At 44.3% G+C, this 15,116-nt stretch overlaps 1 protein-coding gene across 7 annotated transcripts in view; it reads left to right on the forward strand.

Moving 5' to 3' along the window:
- NKTR (natural killer cell triggering receptor) overlaps positions 1-11,299 on the forward strand; it is a 48,466-nt gene extending 37,167 nt beyond the window's left edge. For 6 of the 7 annotated variants that reach the window (XM_015236343.3, XM_015236345.3, XM_015236346.3 and 3 more), the window contains 5 exons: positions 135-3,026; positions 5,309-5,404; positions 6,141-6,197; positions 6,811-6,915; positions 8,442-11,299. In XM_015236343.3, the coding sequence (XP_015091829.2) occupies positions 135-3,026; positions 5,309-5,404; positions 6,141-6,197; positions 6,811-6,915; positions 8,442-8,529 (3,238 nt within the window). In that variant the 3' untranslated portion in view covers positions 8,530-11,299. The remainder of the gene's footprint in view (positions 1-134; positions 3,027-5,308; positions 5,405-6,140; positions 6,198-6,810; positions 6,916-8,441) is intronic. The other variant, XM_006200686.4, reaches the window with a different exon arrangement.
- Positions 11,300-15,116: the final 3,817 nt, after the last annotated feature.

A 15,116-nucleotide genomic window follows, 5' to 3' on the forward strand; every position in this document is an offset into this window, starting at 1 on the left:
TTGATGGAATCAGTACTTTGTTGTTAAATAGGCTTCTGTCAGTGAGTTTGTATTTGACAACAAATGTGTTTTGATTTTAAAGCATAGAAAACATGCTTGTAAATAACTGCATGCATATTATATACTTTCCATAGGTTAAGTGATCCCTGTTCAAGCCGATGGGATGAAAGAAGCTTGTCCCAGAGATCCCGATCATGGTCCTATAATGGATATTATTCAGATCTTAGTACAGCAAGACACTCTGATGGCCACCATAAAAAACGCAGAAAAGAGAAAAAGGTTAAGCACAAAAAGAAAGCCAAAAAGCAGAAACATTGCAGAAGGCACAAACAGACTAAGAAAAGAAGGCTTATTGTACCATCTGATATAGAATCCTCAAAGTCTTCCACCCGACGAGTGAAATCCTCGTGTGGTAGAGAAAGGAGATCTCGTTCTTCCTCATTGTCATCTCATCACTCATCCAAGAGGGACTGGTCTAAATCTGATAAGGATGACCAGAGCTCTTCAACCCATTCCAGCAGAGACTCATACAGATCAAAATCTCACTCACAGTCCTATTCTAGAGGAAGCTCAAGATCAAGGACTCCATCAAAATCCTCATCACATTCTCGAAGTAGATCAAAGTCCAGATCTAGTTCCAAGTCAGGGCGCCAAAGAACAGCATCAAAATCACCAAGAAGAACAGCCTCTCAGTTAAGTGAAAATAAACCTGTTAAATCAGAGCCTTTAAGAGCAACAGTGACGCAAAATGAAAGTGTTGTAGTACAACCGGTGGTTGCCGAAAATATTCCTGTAATACCACTGAGTGACAGTCCCCCTCCTTCAAGGTGGAAGCCTGGACAGAAGCCCTGGAAGCCTTCTTATGAGCGAATCCAGGAAATGAAAGCTAAAACAACCCACTTGCTGCCCATCCAAAGCACTTACAGTTTAGCAAATATTAAAGAGACTGGGAGTTCATCATCCTACCATAAAAGAGAAAAAAATTCAGAGAGTGATCGGAGCGCTTATTCAAAGTACAGTGATAGAAGTTCAGAAAGTTCACCAAGGTCAAGAAGCAGATCTTCCAGGAGTAGATCTTATTCCAGATCATACACAAGGTCACGAAGCCTAGCTAGTTCACATTCAAGGTCTAGGTCTCCCTCATCTAGATCTCATTCACGAAATAAATACAGTGATCGCTCACGGTGTAGTAGATCATCTTCATATTCTTCTGTTAGCAGTGATGATGGAAGACGGGCCAAGAGAAAATTTCGATCGAATGGGAAAAAAAATAACACTTCAAATAAAAGGCATAGCAGCAGCTCTGAGAAGACACCTCGTAATAAATATGTCAAAGTCAGAGACAGGTCTTCGTACCAGAGAAAGTATAGTGAAAGCAGGTCATCTTTAGATTATTCTTCAGACAGTGAAGAGTCAAGTGTTCAGGTTACACAGTCAGCCCAGGAAAAAGAGAAACAAGTCCAAATGGAAATGAATAAGAAGCAAGAGACAAACAGAGATGAAGAAAAATCTAAGCCTGAACGGGAATGTCCTAGCTCAAAAAAAAGAACTCTAAAAGAAAATCTTGCTGATCACTTCAGAAATGGCAGTAAAACCAAAAGGAAGAATTACGCTGGGAGTAAATGGGACTCGGAGTCAAATTCTGAACGAGATATAACTAAAAACAGTAAAAATAATGCCCGGCCGTCTTCTGATAAGGAGGAGGGTGAGGCCACTTCAGATTCTGAGTCCGAGTTGGGTGAAATTCACATCAAAGCCAAACCCACAACGAAGTCTTCAGCAAATACTTCACTGCCTGATAGTAATGGTGCTTGGAAATCAAGCAGACAGCGGTCGTCAGCCTCTGATTCTGAGGGGTTCTGTTCCAATTCAGAGAGCACTAGAGGAAAGCCACACAAGCACAAACACGGCTCAAAGGAGACTCTTAAAAGGGAACACACCAAGAAAGCGAAGGAGAAATTGAAAGGGAAAAAAGACAAAAAGCACAAGGCTCCAAAACGAAAACAAGCTTTTCATTGGCAGCCTCCACTAGAATTCGGTGAAGAGGAGGAGGAGGAGATTAATGAAAAGCAAGTTACTCAGGAGGCAAAAGAGAAAAAACAGGTTTCTGAAAACAGTGAAGCCATGAAAGAAAATATTCTCCAAACCGAGAAGTCCTGTGTAGACGGCAGCCTTTCAGGTAAACATAATACGGTAACAGTTTCACCAGACATTGATCAGCCTACTAAGGAGGATAGTAAACTCAGCAACTCTCCCACAGCTTTAAACACTGAGGAAAATGTTGTCCGTTCTCCCCTGAACATTGAGCGTGTTGAAGAAAGTGTCCCAAGCGGAGTAGAGGATGTACTTCAGACAGACGACAACATGGAGATCTGCACTCCTGATAGAAGTTCCCCAGCAAAGGTCGAGGAGACTTCCCCTCCAGGAAATTCAAGGCTTGACACCCCGGATAGAAGCATTGTTCTAAAGCAGGACATGCCAACAGAGCATCCTGAAGCAGAGGTAGGGAAACAGGAAAGCAGCACGTCGGAAAGCAAAACGGTGGGCGAAGTGGGAAAACAGGACAGCAGCTCTGCCAGCTTGGCCGGTGCTGCAGAAAGCACTGTGAAGAGGGAGGTGGCTGAGAAAAGCCAGACCAGCCTCATGGATAATAAATGGAAGCCCCTGCAAGGTGTGGGGAACCTGGCAGCACCAACTGCTACCACATCCAGTGCTGCAGAAGTTAAGGCATTGACTGCTGTGCCTGAAATGAAACCACAAGGCTTGAGAATAGAAATTAAAAGCAAAAGTAAAGTTCGTCCTGGGTCTCTCTTTGATGAAGTAAGAAAGACGGCACGCTTAAACCGGAGGCCAAGAAATCAGGAGAGTTCGAGTGATGAGCAGACACCTAGTCGGGATGGTGATAGCCAGTCTCGGAGTCCAAGTCGATCTCGAAGTAAATCTGAAACCAAATCAAGACACAGAACAAGGTCTGTCTCCTATAGTCACTCAAGAAGTCGATCTCGAAGTTCCACATCATCCTATCGGTGAGTAATATTCTCTTTCCCTTTTTTCTCCCAAGGAGAGTCTGTAACTGCTTAGCTTGGAAGAACATCAGAGGTAGGGACAAGATCACTGTTTCCAAACATCTGGAAGGGAATGAGGAGAAGGCTTGTGCTGTGTGACTCACAGAGTGGATTGAAGACATGGGGAATGAAGATTTCAGGGGAAGAAATTTGGGCTCAGTGTAAAGAAACTGTTGTTGTCAATTAAAGCTCCCTGGCAATAGCAGTGAGTTGCCACACTGAGTGCAAGTTCTCTGTCTTTAAAGGTGTGAGGTCGCTCTCTTGCCTGTAAGTGATGCCTTAGAAGGGAATGTTAATTTACAGAATATATAGGATTTAGAGATCAGTAATCCAGCCCTCCAGTTTATACAAGTGGAAGGTGAGGGCCAGAGAGACATAGTTACCTGCCCAAGCCATGCATCTAGTTGATCTTTATTCAAGGGGCAGAAAGTGGTAAAAATAATCTTTCACTGTATTTATTTTTTATTTTTGGTTCAAGTTACACCTGACTATTGTCATTAGCATAGTGCTGAGCATCTTTTTTTTTTAAACTAAAAAATTTGGTGATGGTGATATAAAGTTAATCAGTAGTTTTCTTTTCCTTGTAAATGTTTCATGGTTTTGCCTCACCATCTCTTAAACTCTTTATTATGTTGTGCTTGATTTTCATTACTTGACCTTAAAATACGGTAAGAATCTTTAACTGTTCTTTTCCCTTCCTGGTTATTTATCTTTTTCTTCCCTTTCTCACCCAGGTTTCTTCCAACTTTTATCTGCAATAACTGCCTCCCACTTACTCTTCAGTTGCGTTCAGTCTATATTCTGTGCCCGCCCTCCCCTCGTCTCACTCAGCTGAGGTTCTCAGGTCCTTCACATGGCCAGTGCCAGGGCATGTTTTCCGTCCTTTCAGTCCTCTTGGAAGCCCTCTTCTAGCTCTCCTCATCCCTCCCAGACCATTCCATGCTTGAGTTGTGGCTCCTCTTCCTCCTCCTGCTCTGATTCCCAACAGAGCCCAGAGAGCTGGTGAATCCTGGCCTTTTCTCTACAGGTTTGTATTCTGGAGCCTGTTGAGCTACTCCAGCCTCCTGTATGCTTCAGTGTCTCCTACCATTTACATTAAGGCAGCTCTGAGCTATTGGAGATGCTGGTTACTCTCATTTACCTTCCTCCCCTGCCTTTGGAGTGGATGGTATTTCATTTTATAAATGAAGACAGTGAGGCATAGGAAGGCTAAGGAATTGGCTGTACTCTTAACACACAGTAGACTAAGATAGCGAAACTTTGCCTCCCTGTTTTGGTTACCCACCTGGCTACTACCCTGTGATCTCACTGAAGTCGGGGACTGCTTGCTACTCATCTTTCAGTCACTTCAGAGTCTGCTCTATAATTGTTTGTTGAGTAAATGACTAGAATCTTATTAGAACAGAGTGTGTTCTTGTAAATAAACTGCAGCTGTCTTCCAAAACATAAATACATACTGAATAAAACCTGTGAAGGCATTACATAAGTAGCATATACATGGGGGTATTACTCTATCCCTGAATGACAGGTGTAAACTAGGGGAAGGAGGGCAGGGCCAAGTGAATGCAGGGGGGCGGAATTGCATTAAGTGTCTTGTTTGTTTTATTAAATATTAAATAGTTACAATTTTTTTAATGATTAAGGTATAAAAAATAATTTTAAGTGTTATCTAGTTTAAAAAAATAGAGCTTTGACATACTCGATGTGGCGCTACTTTCTCTCTTCTCTCCTAGAGTTAAACATTACTCTAAACTCCCATTATAATTTTGCTGTTTTTCTTTAGTTTTACTATAAATGTTTCTATCCATATACAGTGTTGTTTTTGCATGTTTTCAAAATCCTTTTTTATGTATATAGATATTCTACGTTTGCCTTTTTCATGCAACATTGTCCCCAAAAGTTACTTCTGTTGATACATATAGTTTATTCATTTTCCTACTTTAGAATATTTCAGTATTTTTTTTAAACCTATTCTGCCATTAATGGAAATTTGGGTTATTTCCTCTTCTGGTATTAACAGATAGGGCTCCTATGAACAGCCTTTTCTGTTTTTTTCTTTATTTCATTCTGTTCAGTTTAAACCCTCATTAGCTGTCACTGTCATATCTGCTGTGAGGAGTTCATGAGAGACCTTTCCGAAGACCTTTCTTCTTGTTGGGTTTTCCTCTTCCTGCCCTACCAGTAATTAATTTTAACAGCATAATAAGTTAATATAATTATATTTTTTCAACTCTTAATTGTAGATCAAGAAGCTACTCTAGAAGTCGGAGCAGAGGATGGTACAGCAGAGGCCGCACAAGAAGCCGGAGCAGTTCCTACCGCAGTTACAAAAGTCATAGGTGAGTTTGGGAATCCGCCCTACAATATGGTCTCCATCTGTCTGCTTTTCAAGTCCTGCCTTGCATGGGCAGAATGGGGTAGTTGTTGAAAAAAATCCTGTCATTGCTGAGTACCAGACAGGCCTACTTTCTCACCTAATTCTTTCTTTCAAAGAGCTATCGGATTTTTACTGGCTATTCTCAGGATGAGATCTTACCAGAATGAGGAAAGAGAAGCAGTAGAAATATTTAAAAGAGGTTCTGACTACTACCTGAACTCTCAGTACATCTTCTTTAACCTGAGTTCCCATCTACGGTCATCTCCTGACTTGGGTTAGATATTGGGAGAGGCGGATTGTTAAGAGGACTCAGGAGGAAGTGTGAGTGCTGGGTGACCCCGGGTTTCTGTTCTCCTGGCTTCTGCCAGCCCTCTTTTGCCTCTCAGGTATTTCCCACTGCTGTAGCTTCATGTACTGACAGGCGTCCTACCTGCACTGTCCCCTCCCCACCCACTTCCTCCCCAGTGATTTTCTTTATGTGCACCGCAGGAAACATTGTGTAAAACCTAGAATCTTTCTTATGAAATCCAACATGCTTTTTTTAAAACTTCCAATATACTTCTGACATGAAAATGAAATAAATGTAGCTGCTAGATTTCATTGTGTTTTCTCCTTCATGGGCAAATAGAAATGTCTAGACTTTTGATATAGCCTGTCCTGATCCACAAGATGATGGTCCCTCATGTGATTAATATTAGGACATCCAGCAGGAGCAGATCCAGGAGCAGCTCGTACGATCCCCACAGTCGGTCCAGGTATGGACAGGGATTGGGTAACCGCCTGCGGAGACAGAATTAAAAGGCCTTGTTTTTATAAAACTCTTAATTCCCTTTTTAAAAACGTATTTTATTGAAAAACATGTATTTGTCTTTTTAAACAATTTTTATATGTTGGCCCATTGTATTCTAGTGTCAGAAGTGACAGTTGATATCAAATTGTAAATGCAGTTGTTATTGTTTTGGGGGGTAATTAGGTTTATCTACTTACTTATTTATAATGGAGGTGCTGGGGACTGAACCCGGAACCTTGTACATGCTAAGCACATGCTCTACCACTGGGCTATACCCTCCCCCGGCAGTTGTTTATTTAGTATAATTGCCTAGTAAGATCCACCAGATTCAGTCAGACTAACTCAGTGTTAATTCTGTGATATTTTTCAATGCAGAAAAGAAATTAACAATTTTCTGTTTAATATGGTAAGTCTGATTTGGGGCAATTGTTAAATGTTTGCAGTACTTATTTTGAAAATATGTCTTTACACTGTCATATAATGCCCATGTTCTAAGAGGAAACTTAAGATCCTAAAAAGAAATGGGAATATATGGGTATCTGAATGCGAAATTATAGTGTTTGTTGTTGCTGTTGAAGCAGGTCCTACACTTACGATAGCTACTCCAGCAGGAGTCGGAGCCGAAGTAGAAGCCAGAGGAGCGACAGTTATCACCGAGGCAGGAGTTACAATAGGCGGTCCAGGTGGGTCTCTGTCCTTTCAGCACTGTAAGTTACTGTGGGCACTTAGTGTATGGGGTGACAGACAGCTGGCAGAAGAGAAGGTATCATCTTCTGAGGACAGAAATACTTCTTTCTCTTCTTGAATTTCATTAACGCAATGGCAGCTACTAAAAGTGGCCCTTGTACTGAGTGGTAGATGTTAATGTTTGAATCTAAAATGGATTTTTAATATTCACATATCCTTGGACAAACGTTTCTTTTGAAAGGAATAAAGGAAAGGCCATTCAGACTATGGCTCACTGCTTTAAATAGGGCTAGTTGTTAGAAATACCAAAGCAAATGTGTCTGTTTTGAATTTAAAAACGATAATTTAAATGTATATATAATGTATAGCAAAATGTTATAATCATTTGCTTCAGTAGTAAGATTGAGGTTTATACGGTTAAAAATGGTTTTTATATTATATATATTTATAGATGTGTCATGGAACATTTTGGTTAGTGCTGCAGAAGTCTTTGTGTTTGCTTCTTGTAATGTCCCTTTCCTGGTGGCCGCTAGTCTTACCCTCCCCCCATGCCTTGCAACTACCTTTAATTGTGCTTGTAGAATATCAGTGTGGTCCCTTGTTTGAAACTCTTCAAGGACACCCCACTGCCCTTAGGGGCAAGTCCATGCTCCCCAGCATTGCTTGAAGGCCTCTCCACCTAACAGCTCCAGCTTGGGCTTTTCTTTCTTCCCTGCACTGAAGTTCTGGAACCTCACATGCCTACTTCACCATCTCTCCTCCTGCCTCTTGAAATGGCCAATTCCAACTACCCTGTAGGTCTCCACTGCAACCCACTCATTGCCCCTGGGAAGCCCTCCCTAACTGCTTAATCCTGAGATATATCACCTTCACCCCTACCTCACCCCACCTCACCCCCATGTGCTTCATTTTTCTTGCTTCCTATTCTGTACTATCCTTGGGCCCCAGGGAACTCTACTTGGTTGTGTGTGTGTGTGTGTGTGTCTTAACATCTAGCACAGTGACTGGATCTCTGTGAATATTTTTCAAAATAACTGAGTGGTGACCATAACTAGATCTTCTTGACTCACTATCCCAGTGCTCCTGTCCATGCCCCGCCCCACCCTCACCCCTTGTTGGGCCCCCATTTTGATTTCCCTGTCTTTAATGAAACTCTCTTCATGCATCCTTTTCCCCTTACTTCCTCAGTTTAATTAAGTATTGATGTTCATTTGGGTAACGTAGAAAGTAATTCTCATTTGCCTGAGTGGATTTCAAGTAATTCCCCAAGAAGTGATGTTTCTCTATTTTATCTTAACTTTGATCTTAACTTTATCTTAACTTTTTTTTTAATCTTAACCACCCTCAGTCACTGTCAACATCTTTGAAAAGTCCACTGTGCTCAGTACCCCTCATCCATCCACTGTGCTGTGCCTCATTAGTACTGCTTTCAGGCCACTCATCAAAAAAAGAAGTTGCAGGAGGATTTCCAAGGGTTGACAGTTACAAGGTGTTTGTATATATGTTTTGTTTTGTTTTACAGGAGTTGTAGATCTTATGGCTCCGACAGTGAAAGTGACCGAAGTTACTCCCATCACCGGAGCCCCAGTGAAAGCAGCAGATATAGTTGAATGTGTCCCCTTTTTTTTTTTTTTTTGATACAGATTATATCTTATTTGTAAATATCTGGTAACTTATAAGTTTAAGAAACTTAATGGCAGTCTCTTGTTCTGTTTGAATATTAGAGGAATTTGAAAAATAGACACTTCTTAATTGTTACTTGTTCATTTACATGTGCGCAGAATTTAAAATACAGATATGTCTCCCAAAAATATTTGTATGCCGCATTTTACAGTAGCCAACTATGGAAGTGAATTTCATTTTCTTGAATCAAGAAATCATGAAATTTAAGTATAATTTGCAATATTATTTTATATAGACTGTTTCTCTCCATCTCATGTATTTCTCAGAATACAGATTGTTTTTGCCCGTTTTTCAGATTTTAGCATATGTGCTGCCAGGCATAGAGCTATGGATGAGAACTGTAAAAGGTGGCCAAATATTTATATACCAGTTACACAGATCTCATACATGTGTGCTCTTCAGATAAACCACCCAGAATTGATACTAATGGTAGCCAGGAGGATAAGGCAGTGGTCTGAGGTTCTTAATTCATTCCTTACTTCTTTGTTGTCTCAGATTATCAGGAAAGTGGTCACCATACAGCCCACTCTCTGTGTTATTTCAGGCTGGCGGGTGAGGTTAAGAAGAGTAAATTAGCCTTAACTATAAATACCTGCACTGTCTCTAAGGCCCTAATGTTTTATGTGCTTTTTAATAAATACTATCGGAAGTTCAGTTTGTAAGAAGACAATTCTATTCCAGTTTATGCTTTGGTGCTTGGTACCTTTTGGTGCCTCTTTAAGCATTATTCTTCTATACTGTACATCAGAATTCCGTAAGAGAGAAAAATGATTTTTTTTTTAATTCACTGGCACCCAACATCGTTCCTTCTCAGCTATATTCACTTTAAATATTTGGAGGGCTTCTCTCAAGCACAGGTGTGGGCCGAGGTCCCTGGAGCAGGCAGGATTGGCACAGGGTTGTGTGGCAACTCAGGTCTGCTGCACAGAACTGATGCGTGTGCCCCTGGAAGAGCAGACTTCAAAAGTAACACAGGATCTACCTGCCACCATCCTGGACACACTTCGCAGGGCTGTACTTCTAAGTCTTTCAACTAAGAGGTAGACGCAAGAGCAGTTGTTCCCAGCACCAGCATGTTTCCTGGTTTCTGCCGTAACCCACACTGACTCGGCGAAGCCTCGTGTGACATGGTACAGCCAGGAAGACAGGGGAAGCAAGGTGTGCGTACTGCATAGGTTACACATGTTCACAGTCTTTCGTGGTTCCTGCAAAAATGATTTGACCTGTAAAAACTGGTGAGTTTTTTTTTTTAATCTTTAGTTTGAATTTTTTTCTCCAAGTGTACTTAATCACCTCAGTGCCAGTTTAATCCAGGTATGCAGAAGAAATTCATATTGGATGTTTGATGCAGAACTCTGCCATCCTACCCCAGGGCTTGCCTAGGGTACTTGGGAAGTGGGAAAGAGCCCTCAGTTGGAGGGATCTGACCACCCTGATGGATGGAGGGGTGACCTTGGATGTATTAAAACCATTGCCCATAAAAGGTTCATAAACAGGGTTAAGGGGTCCAGTTGTTTGCCAAGTTGATAGATGAAAATGCATTAGAAAATAGGACCTAAGTCAAACAAACATGCTTGATAGTGAATACAAAACAACATGTGGTTTATATGAAGGGTTTTTAAAAGTTGCCTCTGGAGGAGAGTATCTTTAACAATACTCAGTGAAAGAAACTGCATTTACAACCCAAACAAAAACTGCCAAATCTAATTACGTTAAGAAAAGTTACCTTTTGGCAGTGTATTAGTTTTCTATTGCTTTGTAACAAATTACCCCAAATGTAGCAGCTTAAAGCAACACCCATTTCTTAGCTCACGGTTCTGTAGCTCATGAGTCCGGCACGATGTGGCTGGATTCTCTGCTCAGGGTCTCACAAGGCTGAAATCCAGGGTCAGCAGGGCAGCATTCCTTCATAGAGGCTCTGGGGAAGAATCTCCTTCCGAGTTCATTCAGGTTGTTGGCAGTATTCAGTTCCTTGCTGGCTGCAGCCGGGGGCCTCTCTCGGCTCCTTAAGGCTGCTCACGTTCCTCATGGGTTCCCTCTGTCTTCAAACCAGCAAGGGCCTGTCGAGGCCTTCTTGTGCTTCAGATCTCTCTGCCTTTCTTCTCTGGTTTCAGGTTCATGCTGAGACTAGATCAGGCCCACTGAGACAGTCTCCCTGTATTAAGGTCAACAGTGCCATAGAACATCTCATAATCACAGAAGTGAGATCATATTCCCAGGTTCCTGGGATGGGGGCATGAAATAGGAGGGGCATTTTAGAATTCTGCCTCCCACGGGCAATAGCTTTGCTGTGTACTGTGGGTAGACTTTCATCCTGAAAAGGTGGGCCCTAGAAGCCTCGTTTGTTCTCTTCATGGGAAAGAACAGCCCTCAGCTGCAGCATTTAACTTGTGTGTTTACTGAATGGACTACAGAAATAGCTTTTCTTTCTAAAGGGGATTATTCTGTATTTTAAGTTATTTTTTAATAAAGTTGAATTACATCGTGTTTTGTGCTTCTTAATAGAAAATGCATCATTGGACTGTTTTTGTAACGTCCTGTTTACTGCAAATGAAACGATATAGCTGATATTGTTCAAAAACTGTAGAAAATACTTTTGTACATATTGGTAGTGTCTAATTTGTATACATTTCATTTAAATTTCCCTAAAACTTGAAAGGGGGACCTTGTAGAAATTAAAATATATGCTTAGTCTAAGTTTGAGTCTCTGCATGTTTCATCCTTCTTTATTCATCCAGATTTCCAGTCGTCTTTCTGAAATGGAAAAGGAAACAGAGTCTTCTGACCCAGCCAGGGAAGAGACTTCACCTCCTCTCTCTGCGGCTCATTTTCTTCTGGCCGGTGTTAGCGTTGGGGCATAAGGCGGAACTAGAGGTAACTTCAGGCAGAGGTGTTTGCCTCTGCAGAGAAGTATCAATGGTGCTTGGTCTTCCCCTGCCAACTCCAGGCTTCCTCCAGGCTCTGTTAACAGTCATCCAGCTGAGGTGACCTGCATACAGATGTCTTTGTGGAGGTGGGAAGAGGGCCCCCCCATCTGTGAGCTGCTGCCTAGGGACAGCACGCTTACCTGCTAAGCCACCTGCAGCCCCCACGTTCCCTAACAGTGGTTCACCAGGCAGGCATGTAGCACTTCCTTCCTGGAGAAAGATTCACGGTGATATTTTTAGCATCCACATGAGAATTTGCAGGGCAAGTACAATTAACTTTTTTCTCCTTAGAGCTCAAAGGAATTTGTATTTTCTTAGTGAATACAACATAACCTCTCACAGTAACATTTGCAGAGGTTCAGTTTTTAAAGTTAACAGTAAACCCCCAAGTCAGGCAATTCCTGAAAATAGTCAAATCTGGATGTGTTGCCATAAAACTTAAACAAAATTGCAGAGTCTGTTTGCTGTGGGGAAATCCCCAAGTGTGGTTCCTTTAGGGTCTTTTAGAAAACTGCAGGATCTTTATTCACATTCTGATAGTGATCATCTTGATCAGCTGGGCAGTATTGGGAGGAAATGTGTTAAGGGCTTCGGTTTTGACTTTTCTGAATTAGCTGGCAAGAGAATTCAAGGGAAATACCCTCTTACAAGCAATCATGAACACTGTCGGGGCATTACTGTTTGGAAGGGAGAGGAGGCAAAGTGAGTGACACAGACTATGGCCTGGTGAGGGACCTGGAATGTGCAATGTGGCTTACACATTGGAAGAACCTGGGCTCAGATGGCTGGTCTTAGGGAATCGGCTGCCGCAGCCCAGAGTAAGAGGTGAGAGCCTGAATCCCATGAGGGACTTGTAATAGAACGGGCTGGGCAGAGTGCCAAGAGGACATTTTCTTGGCAGGGAGAAGTTCTTTGATGCTGTAAAGGTGGCAGCATCTCCCTGAGAGGTCAGGGAAAGGAGCTATTACCCTAAAAGAAGACAGCATCTGCCTGCAGTAGACCCTGGGCAGCTCCAGTCAGTGCCTGATGAGCAGGAGGCAAGGATAGCCTACCTTGGCAACACACAAAGGACTAGGAGGCTCTAATGGACTATTTAAAGATTTCAGTACAAGGTAGAGGCAATGTTCCCTTGCCCCTGCCTCCTCTTGTGAATCAGAAGGCCTTGGGTGGGGCTGTGCCAAGCTTGGGGCCAAGCACTTTTGCCTCTTGGAGTCTCCAAATCCACCATTCACTATCTATAGCCATCGAAGTCCAGCTCCAGACTGAGCCAAGTTTCACGGTCCTCAGGACCCAGGCTACTAGCCTGAGGAAGTTTGCATCTTAAGCATCCTAGAGGCCTGAGGACATCGGGGTAAAAAGAGTGACCTGAAGTCTCAGGACAGACACCTGCATTCTGCGTCTGGAGGCCTGACCCCCATCTGCAATATGAGACTAACGGTCCTTAGATTGCCCGTCTCTCAGCTCATCAGCCCGGAAAGAAGGTGCAAGTGGACATGAGAACCAGGTGGTGGTGCTCATCCCTTCCTGGACCGGCCTGGAGATGAGTCAGCCTCCCACAGGCAAACCCACAGGGGACAGTGCTCTGGCTGGCACTTCCCAGTCTCAGGTCACTCAGGCCCTCCTGCCACTAAAACCTCTACTACCAGGCCAGATTCCCAGAGAGAGACTGAGAAGGATCCCACTGGCCTCAATGCCTCTGGCCCAACTTGCTTTTATTTTGAAGAAATAAAGGACCTCTCAGAGCAACTATTCTATCACAGTCCTAAAGGGTTTGGAGTCTGAGCCAGACTGCCTGGGGTCAAGTTCTGCTCTGACACTTCTAGTCAGGTAAGTAGATGATTGCTTGACCTTTATAATTCAGCTCCTCATCTGGAAAAGTGGGATATTAAGGACTCCTCATTTTAGGAGTGGTGAGGATTAAATGGTTAGAACCAAGCGTACATCAGAGTGGTTCAGGGACACCAGCCCCTGGGCTTGCCTCCAGGAGGAGAGGAGCTGCCCCCAGGTTTCATAGAGGGCCAGGCTCCATCTCTAATGAGAGGCCCAGGCCCCTTGAACTGACAGGGTGGGAGAGAATCCTGGAAGCTTCTAGTGAGGCCTGGAATGCCAAGGCCATGACGTTTCTGCTGTGGGAGAGAACCGGGCAACCTGCTGGTTTGAATTAGGCCCCCACCGCCTGCAGCTGTAGCTTATTAGTGCCGAGCTCAGTGGAGGGGGAACAGGAACACCACCCCCTCCAGCCCCCAAACCCAGGGATCTGTACTCCCCACCCCGCAGGGCCCTAGGTCAGCACCTAGTAGGTCGGTTAAACTTCCCTGTCACCCCACCAACTACATGCTGCGATGTCCCCTTCTGTTTCTGATACTGCCCACTCTGCCCACTCTGCTCTCCTTCCCCCATGGCAGCCACGCGGCTCCATGCTCCTCCAGGGAGGCTGAGCCCTACACTGCACATGTGCACACATGTGCTGCCCCACTGCTGTTAGAATCTGTTCCTCCTCTCTGACACGGGGGAGAAGTCTGGGGCTAGATGCTTAGGGAAGTTGTGAGAAAACTCATCAGCTGGCCTCTAGAGGCAGGGGCATGACTTTGCTGACCTTGCCAGCACCTGTCCCCAAGTGTATGAGGATCATCCAGCCCTGGCCCTGTCTCCATAAACACCTGGCTGGCCCTTGGGGCATGTGGTTCTGACCTAGGGTCCCACTCTCCAATAACCAGTCACACCGTACCTCCTCCAGAAAGCCTGCCTTGACCAAACATAAGGGGCAGCTCCCATGGCCTGGCCTTCTCCAAGGCCAAGAGAATAATTCTGCCTGTCTCCTTCTGGCCACGCCCACCCAACCAGAATCTGGATTCTGCTACATCAAATTGCCTCTAGTTGCCAGCCCACGCAGGTGCTAGTCTCTCTGCCTCGAGTACCCGTCCTTATCCGCTTTTGCTCTAGTTCAGTGACTCAGCTTTGAGGCCTCAGCTCTGAGCAGCCCCATTTGAGCCCACCAAATTGAGCTCTTCAAAAAGTGCCTTCCTACCAGGTCTCCTGTGACCCACATGCCAATAGCCCCTCCCAGAGCTGGTTCTCCCCTGGGGCTCCCTGAGTAGTAGGCCAGAGAAGCAAGAGGGAACAGCTGGGGTCTTCAGGAATCGTGAGCCCCCATTCCCCACCTTCTCATCCAACCTCCAGCCCCTCCTTAGGCTTCTGACTGCCTCAGCCAACGCCAATCCTGAAGGGGCCAGCAGCCCTACCTTAGTCACATTGGCCACACCCCCTGCCAAACCTCAGCTGGGAAATGTGTCCCATGCAGCCTTCTCTGCCAGGCTCTTCCCAGCCTTCAGGGGAGGCTGCTTCAGCCTCCCCTTTCCTTGGCTCCTGACGCCAGTGCCTGGCTATGTGATCTGCCTTGCTCTGGGCTTCACTATCCTTATCCAACCAATGGGTACACAAGCCCTCCCTTACCACCTCCCAGGCCCATGTTGAGATGAAGAAGTGCACTGGGGTGGAGGAAGAAGTGAAAAGCAGCCCTGAGGTGATGGGCTGGTCAGGCATGCAGGCTGCTCTGGCCTGGCCTCAACCTGAGGCCTCCTGGGAGC

The sequence above is a fragment of the Vicugna pacos genome, chromosome 17, assembly GCF_048564905.1.
Source record: "Vicugna pacos chromosome 17, VicPac4, whole genome shotgun sequence".
NCBI classification, from domain to species: Eukaryota; Metazoa; Chordata; class Mammalia; order Artiodactyla; family Camelidae; genus Vicugna; species Vicugna pacos.